The 14,968-nt window shown below is 23.7% G+C and overlaps 1 protein-coding gene across 1 annotated transcript in view; it reads right to left on the minus strand.

Annotated features, from left to right (window-relative positions):
• LOC100204322 (otoferlin) overlaps positions 1 to 14,968 on the minus strand; it is an 81,530-nt gene that overhangs the window by 24,843 nt on the left and 41,719 nt on the right. Inside the window, exons 25-30 of the mRNA XM_065809937.1 lie at positions 14,108 to 14,269; positions 12,895 to 13,014; positions 12,488 to 12,649; positions 11,814 to 11,979; positions 7,793 to 7,923; positions 4,928 to 5,173 (exon numbers count right to left, since the gene is read on the minus strand). Of these exons, the coding sequence (XP_065666009.1) occupies positions 4,928 to 5,173; positions 7,793 to 7,923; positions 11,814 to 11,979; positions 12,488 to 12,649; positions 12,895 to 13,014; positions 14,108 to 14,269 (987 nt within the window). The remainder of the gene's footprint in view (positions 1 to 4,927; positions 5,174 to 7,792; positions 7,924 to 11,813; positions 11,980 to 12,487; positions 12,650 to 12,894; positions 13,015 to 14,107; positions 14,270 to 14,968) is intronic.

Raw genomic sequence — 14,968 nt, forward strand, 5'->3', positions numbered from 1 at the left:
TACATGTTGGCCAACATGAACTTAAAACCAATTTTTTTAGAGGTTTCAGAACTGTTTGTTAGAAAATATTGATTCCCTGTTCATTAACAATCTTGGTCAATAAGTTGAAAGGGTGTTTTCTTTGTTGTAGACAAATACCCCTAATTTTTCTGTCAGTTTTGGGTGTTGTTAACCTTTTTCTGCCACAAGCGCCTTTACGAGCAGGTTGTAAAGGTATGTCAAAATCAAGTTTTTGCTCCACTCTCTTCACTGAGCTTTGAGAAATGTTGAATACCTCAGCTATCTAATATTGCGACATGACTGTATTTTTTAATAATCGGCAAATTTCACCTAGTTTTCATGGAGAAATATCACATGCCCTCCCCATTGCTAAAAAAAGAAGAGAATATTTAATAAGATTGTGTACTTATCCATATAAAAATTTATACATTTAATAAGATTGTGTACTTATCCATATAAAATTTTATACATTTTTGTTTAGAAAATATGAGTATTAAGATATACACACCTTTGTGATTAATAAAATATATGATACTAGTCACAAAATAACCTTCACTACGAGGTATTCCAATAATTTTGTTTGTAGAAAGAAACACCTCACACAACCATTCTATGCAATATTCTGTTAAAACTGTCAACATATGGTAAGAATGACAATAAAAGATATGAGCAATATTGCCATTTATGAAATAACATCTTTGGCAATGTTGCCAAAGTAAAAAATAATGAACGAAAAAAAGATTATGTAAGGAGCAAAGATTTTGAGCAGTGTTATGTCTGTTTTTTTGTCTAAGTCTAATAATATGGCAAGCTACTGTATATATATATATATATATATATATATATATATATATATATATATATACATATATATATATATATATATATATATATATATATATATATATATATATATATATATATATATATATACACACACATGTGTGTGTTGTGTAGTTGCTACTATAATTTAACTTTTAGTTTAAACTAATAGAGTTTTCAAATTTTAATCTTTGAAAACTTTTTAAAATCTTTAAAATTTCTTTTTCAGCATTTTTCTCTGGTACAATATTAAAATTGAAATTTTCATAAACACTTCGGTTTTTTAAAAAAGTTGTTTTTATGAATAATAGTTGGATATGCAAAAGCATTTTAGCCATTGAATCGCTCGATTGATTGACTTTACCATTGATCAAGTAAAGATGATACTATATCAGTTTTTTACTTAACTTTCATAATTTTCTTTCCATCAAAGTGTATTGGAGAAATATAATTTAACAAAAATTTATCAATAAAATATTATTTATAAGAAATCAGCTGTTTTTTAAAAAGTGAAAGGATATTTTTGTATCTACTTTTTTCTAATAAATAAAATGATTTAAAAAAGTAAATTTTACCTTAAATATTGACAGTCTACCAATACGTGTTTTGTATATATACAAACATTATTTCTATACATATATTTACAATATTCAAATATATATATTATATATATATATATATATATATATATATACATATATATAAATACATATATATATATATATATATATATATATATATATATATATATATATATATATATATATACATTTTCATATTTCATTAATTAAAAATATATAATAACAATAAAATTTAAATTTGTAAATATGGGGTAATTAGATTAGCAGAATACATCTAATTACAACATATTTTTATTTGTTTAAGTGTTTTATTTTGTACTGCAAGTCTTACTCTTTATTTTTTCTTCAACACAAGGTCATAATCACGCTTATCTGTTGTTTTGTAGTTATTTATGTTTAAAATATTTTTTGTCTGAACGCAACACCATTATTAATAAATGATTAATAACTTATTATTATTCTGCAATTTTTTCGTGACATTTGTAATGTTAAATTTATATAAGTTGTAATTAGCATCGATATATTTATGATTATAACTTTAACTTATCATTCAATATTTTATGTTGTTAAATGACATGATTTTTAAAGTTGTCTGAACGCAACATTTCTGTACGCAACATGAAGTTTCTTAATGCAACATACAATGTTTGAACGTCTTTGTCTAAATGTCTAAATGCATAAAATGTCTGAATGTGACATAGTGAAGTATTTCTAACTTAGGGCATACCTTAATTCGAACATTTGCATACTAATTTGCATATAATTAAATTGCACACTATTTGCATATAATTAATTAATTTTACTATTACTATTACTATATATTATTATTATAATAATATTATTATAATATTTCTTAATATATTAATTTTAAATATATTATTATTACTATTAAGAGTTATTACTATTTTCATCCTTTTGCTCAAAAAGTATTTAAGTAAAGAGTAAGTGCATTTATGCACTTACTTATAATGATAATTTATACAATATATACAAATATATACACATTTTGCAAGTTTGATATCCAATCATTTTTACGTAATCATTTACTATTTAATATACTTGTTATCATGTTTTAAAGCAAGTAATAAAAAGTGCATTTTTAAATAACATATTTAAAGTGAGCAAAGTTAGGCAGTAACTAAATTGACTTTTACATTAAAAAAAAAGTAAAAAAAAAGACTATTAATTAAGATATTAATAAATATAAATACAGATAATTGATAAAGATAAACAAATTAAAAAACCTATATAAACAAATATCTGTATTTTTTATGTTTTTAAATTCAGCGTATCAAACAATTGTAAACAACTGTTAACAAAAGTTAACAATTAAGGAAATTAATTTGGATTAACCATTTAAGCGCTTGTTTGTCATAATTTATATTTTAATACTACTTTATTTTAGATATGGGATCTAGATTCATAAAATTTTGTGACTCTTATCCAGATTACAAAGTGAAAGAAATGAACCGAGTACGCTCCTTGAGACAAAACATGACACCTGATCAATTAGACGTAAAAAAGGACAGAGAAGCAAAAAAAAAAGGAAGAGAGAGGCAGAAAGTACATTCATCGATTGGCAAACATTTTTTACACCACAATATTTTGTTAAGGCAGTGAACAAAGTTATGAAGAGTTTATGAACGGATGAAGACTGTTGGCGGGTTGTGTTTGTAGAAGTGGGCAAAAGGATTAGTTTGCGAGCAGTTAATGAGTAATGATGGACCAAGTAGTACACTTGTAGACCAGAATAATTGTCTCACTTTACTAATTCATACATTTTATGAACACGACAATATTTTCTGTCAGGCACCTGGCATCAAAGATGTTACTATCAGTAAAGTCACTTGGTAGAAAAGATAAACTTGTCATTTGCTATTCACACTGAACAAAGCATTTGAAATATTCAAGAATGACAATGTTAGTGTGTCTGTGAAATTTTCAAAACTCGCTTCCAGCAGACCATTTTATGTTAAGCTTCAAAGAGAAATTCCAGAAAATGTATGCATGTGTGCTATACATGCAAATTTTTAATTTATGATCAACTCACTCGCCACAATACTTGGTTAACCCATACATCAAAATTTTATTTTCGATCCATCCCACAAAGAGTTTATGTTTCTTTTTTGTAAACATTGTGGGAATACCAACATGACAAGTTTACTGAATGCTGGTTGGAACTGGTGGATGGTGCAGATGAAGTTACTTTTGAACAGTGGAGTGGTGGGTTTAAGAAAGTTATAAAAATACTCTTTACTGAAATCATGCAACAGTTTTTACTAATGCTTTTTTGAGACACTGCTTTGTGAAGCAAGTTCAAAGTGCTCATTTTCAATTTACACACAATCAGCCATCTAATTAAGGTTCAAACAATAGAAAAATTTGCTGGTATAAAAAAAATTGAAAAACTTTTGATAGATCAAAAATTATAATTATTAGATGCTAGCTTTACATATTGATTAGACTGTCCTTTTTAAAGTAAGGCAAAACATCAGCCATCTTCAAAAATGATGGAAGCGTATCATCAAAAATACAATTAATAGTCTCCCTAATAATAATAACAGTAATAAGTCTCTAAGACAATCATCAAAGTACATAAAATAAGACTTAAACATAAACATCTTTATTTTTTTTTTTTTTTTACAATTCATAGGCCATATTATTTTTAAAATGACATCTGTTGAGATTAGAAAAATTTTAAAAACATTCACTATACCAAAGACTTTTATACTTAAGACTGTTAACACTTGATCATTACACATACCCTCCAATTGAGGACATTTTAGTGTACTCTCATAAGGAAATTGTTTGTGTATGGCCACCTCCCAAAATTGTTGGATCTATCCACCACTTCCCAAAAGAACACCTTGTCAACTATTTAAGTAGCTTAAGTGAGTGTCTTCATATACCATTTCTGTTAAACATTGTAAAAACATATTTTTGGACAAATATATGTACTCATTTTTGTTATAAATACAGAATATCAGAACGCAACAAATGGTTTTGTCTGACCGCAACATGTATATCTTTTGATTTAGCTAAGAAAATTTATGCGTAATATATGTTTGGATGCCAAAAACTTCATATTATCTTAATATTTTGGGCCTATGCTTTGAGAATAACTCCATTTTTAATGTTTGAGAATAACTTCATTTATAATGTTTGAGAATAACTCCATTTATAATATTTGAGAATAACTCCATTTATAATGTTTGAGAATAACTCCATGTTAATATTTCTCTGTAATGTCTTCAAATTTTGATTTTATAATTATATCCAGAGTTTTAAATTGTAATTTTATCTTTTGAAAATGTAGTATGTTAACTACGAAAAATGTCAAGATTAAAAAATATTGTGTTTTTCTTTCAAATATGTTCATATATATATATATATATATATATATATATATATATATATATATATATATATATATATATATATATATATATATATATATATATATATATATATATATATATATATATATATATAGTAAGAGCTAAAAAACATTGTAAGTAAATTACCTTAAGTCGTGTAATTTTAGGATTAGATTTTTTAGAACGTTTTTCTACTTCCATGTCAAGACCATCACTAAACTTATTCTTATTTTTCTTTCCCACTTCAGGTTTAACTTGTTTTTCTTTTGCCTTTTTATCTTCTTCTTCTCGTTCTGTGTCTTTAATAGTTTCATAATAACGTGACCACCAATCTAAAGAGCTTTCATCGTCTTCATCTTCAATATCTACTTTTTTAATAGGAAGTTCGCGTGGCTAAAAAATTAAAATCATTGTATTAAAAAATGTCATTAAAAGTATAATATTAAAATGTAATAGTTACAACCGCATAAACTTTTATAAGTTCAATTATAATTATATTTTTATCAAGCAGACATGTTGTCATCACCAACATTAATTGATGATGCTGTAATTGTCAACTTTAAACAGAAATTTAAAAAATATTTTAAACATCCTATTTTAGGACTTGTATGTGGTTATAAAAATCACAATCACTGTAAAATAACTTAATTAAATAGTCACAAAAAAAAACTTTTTTCCTATTTGGTAGGTGCAACACAAAACAATAGTTCTTTTAGAGCAACGGTAGCATTTGCAGAAAGGAGAAAGAGAACTTACAACTTAAAGTTATTAGAGTAGGTCCAACTATGTTTACAATGTGTTTTTGCATCTTGTCTAAAAGAAAAAGGGCATCATTAAAAGATTATGCCTATATATGACAACAGTAGAACAAGGAAAAATAAGTTTTTAAAGAAAAGACTTATAAGACTTATAAAAAGGATTACAAGTGGTAAGCCCAATAAAGAAACCCAAAATCTTAGCAAAGCATAAAAAAACCCATGGTGATGAAACCATGGTGATGCTGAGTTTTCAGTGGACTTTTTATATGGTTTTTATATGATGAAATAATCTTAAAAGCCATAATGTAATACCACAGCAAATATGTTAAATTATTAGATATATGAAAATTAAAATTATAGAAACAATAATATGGAAAATAGATTTTAGTTTAAATTCACCAGCCACCTAAAGCACCATAATGAGGGAAGAAAAATTATACTAAAGATCAACTGTTTAAAGTTGTGGTTTTTCAATAAAAATCTGGAAAAAAGATTGGAATACGTTATTGAATCACTAACAAATAGCTTTGTAATAAGATAATCATAAATGTAGATATGAAACAATATGTCACCCCAATTATTTCGGTTTTTACTTCTCAGTTATTATAGGTAACAAATCAGCAGTAGAAACAAATAAACCTGTTAATTATGACATTATTAAAGATTTCTCAAGTCTTTGAAATATGACCTCTAAGAGAAAAATATATTATGAGGATAAAGAGGATAATGAGCACGAGAAAATGTTTTGATTAAACATTTTATAAGATTTGGAAAATCATAGATTGTTTTTAAATTTTTTTGAACTTTTCTCTCTCATTATTATAAATGATCTTTTTTTAAAAAACATACAGTATTGCTGACAAAATATCTGTGACTAAATAGTAGTTCATAGTTGTGAAAAAAAAACCATTACAAAACAAATAAATACAATAACTATGTATTATATTTACATAAAGATATGTAAATATATATATATATATATATATATATATATATATATATATATATATATATATATATATATATATATATATATATATATATATATATATATATATAAATGTATATATATATATATATATATATATATATATATATATATATATATATATATATATATATATATATATAAATATGATACACAATTATATGTAATAGTTTTAAAATATTATGTAAATATAATATAGGTACAAATAATAAAGATAATATATGTATATGTATAATGCAACATATAAAAACAGTATACTAAATTAACTTTTTTTAAATATCAAATTAACTTTTTTTTTTATTAAAGAAAAACTAATGAGCTTAAAAATAAAAATAACTTAACTATAAACATAATAAAACTAATTTAAAAATAATTAATTATATAGACATTTAAAAAAGGACAAAGTTTAAACATTACATTACTGTTTAAGATTACATCAAAAAAATGTTTAAAAAAAAACAAACTTAATACTTAATGTCCTTCTTTGGTTTTATATAAATATATATTTATTATATAAATATATATTTATTATATAAATATATATTTATTATATAAATATATATTTATTATATAAATATGTATTTATTATATAAATATATATTTATTATATAAATATATATTTATTATATAAATATATATTTATTATATAAATATATACTTATTATATAAATATGTATTTATTATATAAATATATATTTATTATATAAATAAATATTTATTATATAAATATATATTCATTATATAAATAAATATTTATTATATAAATATATATTCATTATATATTTATATAATAATATAGTATAGAAAAACTTGTTTCTACATTGATTCAACTAACTCCAAAAATAACATAATGGTTTTTTTTATCACAATGTAAATTCCAATACTTTTTTGCAACAATTTTTACTTTTTACTTTGTTTTGACAAAGTAAAAATTGACAAAATAAAAACTAAAGAGTGTTTGACATATTGAAATTTTGAAGACAAGATTTAACATTTTGAAATTTAAATATTGCTGTTGTTTTATGATGATTTATTTGACTTCATCACTATATTAAATCACTCATTTCAACTTAACTTCTAAATTAACAGGTAATATGTAATACACTGAATTGAGAAAAAAAAAAATTTTAATAATTATTTCAGTTTGATTTTATTTAAGAGAAACCAAAGTTTTTTACTCAAAGTCTCACACTTTTGTAAGTAGTTTTTGTAAAATATATTGTATAGCAAAAATAAAAATTGAATAAAATTTAACGTAGAAATTACCTTTTTTATTTTTGGATCTATAAGAGGAACGTCTTCTTTATCTTGTTCTGGTTCTTCTAATGGATCATCATAAAGTTCTACCATTGCTTGTTTTTTTAGTGCAGGAGAATCTGATCTAGAAAAGTCTTCCTCTAAAGAAAATGTAAATTATAAAAGAAGGAAAAGAGAAAGTTTTAATATGTAAATTTAAATAAATCATTGTTTAAATTTGCAACGATTAGAGAACATATTTGGAAATTAAAAAAATGAAAACTGATGCCTAAAACTAAAAACATGGTCAAAACCATCCAACCAATGTTTCAATCCTATCAATATTTCTGTAAAAACGATTTAATCAAAATTCAAATTTTGTCTTCATTAAAAAAAAAAAGATTAAATCCCCAAACAAGGTTGTCTTTTATGCTTGCCATTTCAAACTCCAAATTTCGTTTTTTACCTCTATATATATTTGTCATTATATGGAATACAGTTATCATATTTGGGCCGGCTCTTCTAATGAAGCCCTCTCTCTTTTAGACAAGGTTCAAATACACATTGAAAATGTTGTTGGACCCACTCTAGCTGCTGACCTTGAGCTTTTGCTCCATCAACATAAGGTCACATCTCTTTCTCTTTTATATGTGTTTTTCCTAAATTTTGTTTTCTTAATTTGTTTTTCCTTAATTATATAAATGTTATATAATTTAGGAAAAACAAATTTCTGTTTTTCCTAAAATATATAACATTTAATTTATTTCTAATTTATATTTAATTAGCATATAAAGAATGACACATGTATCATTACCTAAATATTTGATTTCTCATTATATATGAACTTTTACTACATATCAACAAAATATATACATGGTCACACATCCCCTTATACATTTCCATGAGTTTATGGAAATGTATAAGGGTTAAGGCATATTAAAAATTTTTTACCAACTGAAAAATATTTTCATTTATGAAAAACCTAATATTTGCATAAAAATTATAAATAATTTCATTATTATAATTAATAATAATATATAATTGTAATAAATGATAATATAAAATTGTGCAACAGCAACTTTATAACTACTTAGCTGAGATGGTTTAATTTTAGAGGACTTAGGTTGAACTTTTTTTTAAAGGAAATCACAGAAAAAGTTTTATTGTCAATATTAATTTTTTGACATTCATCACGATTATAAACTAGATCATTGTTAAAATTAAAACATGGCGTCAATATGATTAGAACTGAAATGACTTTTAAATAATTTGAAATTAAATGAAGTATTTTTATATTCAATAACCCTCCATAGATAGAATTTCTATATGTTATAAACATTTAGTATTGTTTTGGTTTTAGTCTTTTCTTATTTTATTATTATTCTTATTTATATATAGCTAGAAGAAAAAAAAGGTAGAATCTCTAGATCAAATATTCTAGATTTAAAATTTATATTTTCTTATATTTTCTTTTTTCAAAACTTTATTTCCTACTTCTTATATATATTTTGTTGTTATAAATTTCATTTTAATTTTCTCTTATATAATGAAAAATATTAAATTATAATTATCTTATTTCTCATATATACTAAAGACTATTTATTAAAACAAGGTTGTCATGGTAGCTATAATGTTTATTGTGTGTTATCCTAACTAGATAGGAATTAAAATGGAAAAAATAAACTATTATAAATATATTTAAAAAACGTATGGGTGAGACTATAAATTAGTCTTTGGGTTTACTATTCTTTATATCTTAACTTTGAACTTATCTAAAACCATTCTTTATTTGTTACCCCAATTTTATTTTAAGAGATTTAATTAACTAATTAAATATATGTTTACTTAACTAAGATGGATAACTAAGATGGATAACTAAGATGGATAACTAAGATGGATAACTAAGATGGATAACTAAAAAGATGGATAAGCACAAATTATTGAGCTGCAAAGCAGTATCAAATTAGAGGAGAGGAAAAATTTCAAAAAATTACAATTTTTATGGAAAATTAAAACTAGTGTAATTTTAAGAGTTGTTACAATTTTTTATAGTGAAAAATAAAATATAAATATTTAAAAAACCACTTAACAATTGCTTTTAATGCTAACTTTAATGACATTGGAAAATATTGGACAACAACTTTTATATAATCATAATTTTAACAAATGTTTTTAGTGATAAACTATTTGCTTTAAAAACAAATACAAACTTTTTTGCTCCTAAGTCATTATTTCAATAAAAAAAATACAACTAAACAAACAAAATAATATTTTATTTTGTGAAAATCAAACTTTTATTCCTCCAGCTCCAGGGGATCGAAACTAACATGTAAAGTGACAAATTATATTTACTTGTGTTACTGTTATTGAGTAGTTTTTTGTATTATTGTTCAGAGTATTGTATTTTGCTACATTTTAAATCATATATGTCAATGAATAAAAATATTTATTAAGCTTTTATTTAATCAAAAACAGCACCTATTTATAATTTTGTTTCCTAATAGTTTTCACGAATGTTTTTAGTGAAGTTATGGGTTGTTCACAAATTAAGTCACGTTACAAACAATTTTGTAACGATCTGTTGCAAGGGAGAGGGGCATTTGATTTTATGATACCAAATATTTTTTTTAATTTCAAATCTAGAAAAAAATTTTTATTGATTAATAGAGTGCCTAGCCAAACATTAAACCTCATTTGATATATGGATACCTATATGCATGGATAAATGTATGCTCAACGGCACACTATTTCAATTCAATTTAAATTGGATTTGCCTTTTTAAACTGATTTAAATTTTAATAGCATCCAATTTTTAAATTGACTTAAATTTTAGTAGATTAATGTAGACTCTGCTGTGTTTACAGTTTTATCAGCCATGATGAAGTCGCAATAGAATAGTGACATCCACAACACTATCATGCTGTCAAATAAATTAACGCTGTTACTTTTATTTTGAGTAATTTTTATGGAGCAACATTTTACTTTTACTTGATTAAACTAATTTTCTACCGGTAATGTTTACATATACTTGAGCAAAATTTCACTCAAGTTACAGTACTTTTACTTGAGTAAAAAATTTAATTTTTCCATTTCTGTCAGTAAGAATACTTTTCATGATTAAAATGATTGATCATGATCATGAGTAAAATTTTTGGGGGACTTAAACTTCTGCTTCTTTTTTAAGTTTCAATTTATATTTAAATGAAAAATATTGCATTTAATTGTAAATAACTAAATAAAAATTAATTAGAAAGCAATGCTGCATAAAAAATCAATCTAAAATATCAACTATTATATTTCTGAAAAAAAAATTCTTTTCTTTCTTGTATTCAAAAATTTTGGTCAAAAATATTGTTATAATCAAAACTGTTATGTAGCCAAATTCTAATTAGAAACATTGTGTTGTTGTCATATTTGTTGTTAGAAACATTGTGTTGTTGTCATGTTTGTTGTTAGAAACATTGTGTTAAATTTATTATTAAAAATATATTTAAAAGTTTCTGGATTTTTTTTCAAAAACCTTTTTCTAAAATTTTCTGGTTACACACCTGCTGATGATTAAATAATAAAGAAAAATTTTCTGGAAATTCCTAAACTTAACTAATATAAATTTTTTAATTAACAATAACTTTAAAATTAATAAGTAAATATACTTAAAGATGTAAATTTAGTGTGCAAAATAACGGGCGATCGTTTGCCAACTACCGCCCGAATGATCAAAATTACTGTTTTGACTTCCCAAAAAAAATTCTATTCAGTTAAGGTTGACCAGTTATAAAAATCAGAGTTTTAAAAAATAAGTTTTTGCAATTAACTGGAAAGTATGTTTTTCGAAAATACTAAAAATTCATTATATCTAAAATATTTTGAACTAAAATACTTGGAAAAAGCATCTAAATATTTTTTATTGCTAATGATAAGCTACTTTTAATTTGTTGAAATGTTGCTGAAAATCACTTTGTTGAAAATCACCTTGTGGAAATAAAGTTTAATTAGTGCTCTCCCATAAAAGCTAATTTAAAAAAATTAATTATAAAAAAAAAGTGCATACCAGTTTTTCTGAGCTCAGCAATATACTTGTACTGATCTGGGTCTTGCAAGTATTTATGAAGAGAATTAACAACATGAGTTCCAACTAGTGTGAAGCGACCAAATGTTCTGCAATCTCGAACTCGAATTGTTAATGGTGGACAATAACGTTCATTTTCAGGTAAGTCCTACAAACATATAACATTTTAAAAATTGAACTATTGATCTTTAAATACATAAACATTTTTGCAAAATTATCATTGATTGTTAAGTTGATAACTTTAATATATATATTTTCTAATTTCTATTATTACTATTTGATTTTTAAATGGAACCAGAGTTTTACCCTAACTTAAATTTGCTTCATCAGTTTAATAATTTTTTTCGCATTTCAGAGCTCTGTTGCAGTCAATTGTCAGTAAATATTTTTATTAGTTTTAACCTAATGCTAACCCTATGTTGTATATATATTTTATTTATGGTTTTATGTTAATATAACACCATATAAAACACCTAATAAAAAAAAAATAATATATGAGTTCCATTTAATTATTGATCTGTTTTATTGACATAACATCTGCACTCTTAATACCTATACATGATGTCTGTGTTGTTAATATCTATATATGCAATATCTTAGAAAAAACTAAAAGTAACAATAAAATATTTATTTTAAACTCTAATAACAGTATTTACCACATCAAAGTAGGCAACAGGATTTGCGAAATTCGGATTTCGCTTTGCATTAACAATAACAGTTGATTGAGCTACATGTCCAGCACAATCAGCATCAACTTGTGGTCGATCAACTGTGGTCAAGTTGACACGTTTCATTTCTCGAACACCCCAAAATAAAACCTTAAAAAAATACTAAATATCTTAAAAATTCAATTTAAAAATAATTAAATATAAAGTACAGATAAAAAAACAAGAAATCAAGAAATACCTAAAAAAGATCTAAACATGCATCAAGATTTAAGTAAATCAGAAAAATAGAAAAAACCATAAAATAAAACAAAGACTTTTATTACTTACTATATGTCTATGATATTTTATAGCATTTATCAGAAGAATTTATAAGCAAACCATATTTAACATGTTACCTCAATTCTATGCTTCTTCATAACAGGTCGAATGCCATCAGGCACTGGCAAAATCTTTCCATCTAGAGAGTCGATAGGCTCTACCTCATCAGGTAAAAAGCATTTTCCTTCTTCAACCACCTAAAAATTACACTTTTTTAAACACACAAATATATATAAAAAAGACCATAGCTATACTCCCATTTAAAAAAAAAGGGTTTGTTGACTAAATTGTTGACTAAAAAGAGTGATTGACCTTCAGTCATTTTTTCTTGAAAATTAACTGGTATTAGTTTTCATTTTTTGTTAGAGTTTTTGCAGGCATGTTTAAGCTCAGCCCATATTTCAAGGTTAATAATAACGATTTCAAGGTTAATAATAATGATTACCAAGTTTAAAATGATGATTTTTGATTTGTTTTATTTATTTATAGTATAACTTTAGTAAAAATTTAGTAGAAAGAAAACTCAGATGAAACATCAACCATGAATTTGAGATGAATCATCAATCAATAATTTATATCAGGTAAATGACAGTTGTAACATAATAATAAAAATTATCGCATAATAAAAGCAAAAAGAAATAGACTTGTTCAATTAAGTTAACAACAAGTTCAAAATAAATATAAAAAAAAGCTTTTCCATTCAATTCCAGTTTTCTAACTCATTTTCTTAGGTCTGGATATTTTACTATGAGAAGTTTGCAATTATTTTTCTTTTCAAAATCGTGACATTTCTTTTGCTATGCTCAAGATTTAAACTTTATATACATTTTTTCAGGATTTTAATCGAAACAAAAACTTTCAATTAAAAAAATCAAATTTTCAAAAAATAAATGGTTAAGGAATATTATTATAAGGATTATAACTCATTCTTTCCAATTTTCCTGTAAACTAATCTTTCCTATATTTCTTTGTTCATGTACCATATCATATTTGTTCATGTACCATATATAATACAGTATCATATAATAGTCATGCGATGTATTATGTAGTATCATATAATATAAAATCTGAACTGATTAGAAAGTAAATAAAAGCTGCAATGGAAAATTTTAATAAACTAAAAAATTTTAGCTACAATTAAAATGATAACAATAGAATCAAAAAATTTAAATTCAAAGATTTTTTTTATTTTAAAAGACAAGTTTTAGTTTTAACCAAATTATTTATAACCTGCAATAATTATTTATAACCTGCAATAATTATTTATAACCTCCAATAATTATTTATAACCTGCAATAATTCAAATGCAGCTAACAATTCTCCTGCTCTTTCTTCACCTCGCATAATTTCAAACCACTCTAATGCAGGTGGAAACAATGGTTTCTCATACTTCTCATGTGCTAACTTAACCAAAGGGCGTGATAGAGCTCTTCCTATAAATTCTGAATCACCCTAAAAAATCTAAATGCATTTAACAAAGGTACAAAGTTTAAAATATTGAATATATATAATAAGTTATAAAAATACATTAAGTTAACATAATTAACTTAAAAAATAATACTTTACATAACAGTTTTCAAAAATTGATAAACAATTTTAAAAACATTGCACATAAAAAATTAAACAAAATCATTTTTTTGACTTTTTTTTTAAATCAGAGATTACAACTAATAAGTTTTCTTGTTGATATATTTAAATTGTTATCACCAATGAAGGAAAAAAAATTGATTTCATAATTAACCTGCAAGTTATTGTTTTCAAAAAATTCAAACATACATTTTTAAAGAATTTTATAACATTGAAAAAACTTTTCAAGAATTTTTTTCTTTTTAATTTAAATTTTTAACAACTACAACTTTTTTTCTCGTACTTTTTTTTTCTTTAAAGAAAGAGCAATAAAAATATGCGAAAATAGTTTTAAATAAATGTGTCACAACTAAAAAGAACTTTATTTTAACAGAAGAACTTCAAGCAAAGGTACTTCATTTTGTTTATTAAAAAATAATCGCTGCGATTTAACTTGCATTTTATAAAAAAAAAGTTTTAATTTTTGATGGAGCCGTTCTTTTTTTTTTTTTTTGTTACTCAAAATTAAATTTAAAATTTAATTTTGAGTAACAAAAAAAAAGTGTTTAGCAAGGAAAACCGATA

Source organism: Hydra vulgaris, chromosome 11, assembly GCF_038396675.1.
Source record: "Hydra vulgaris chromosome 11, alternate assembly HydraT2T_AEP".
In the NCBI taxonomy this organism is placed as follows: Eukaryota; Metazoa; Cnidaria; class Hydrozoa; order Anthoathecata; family Hydridae; genus Hydra; species Hydra vulgaris.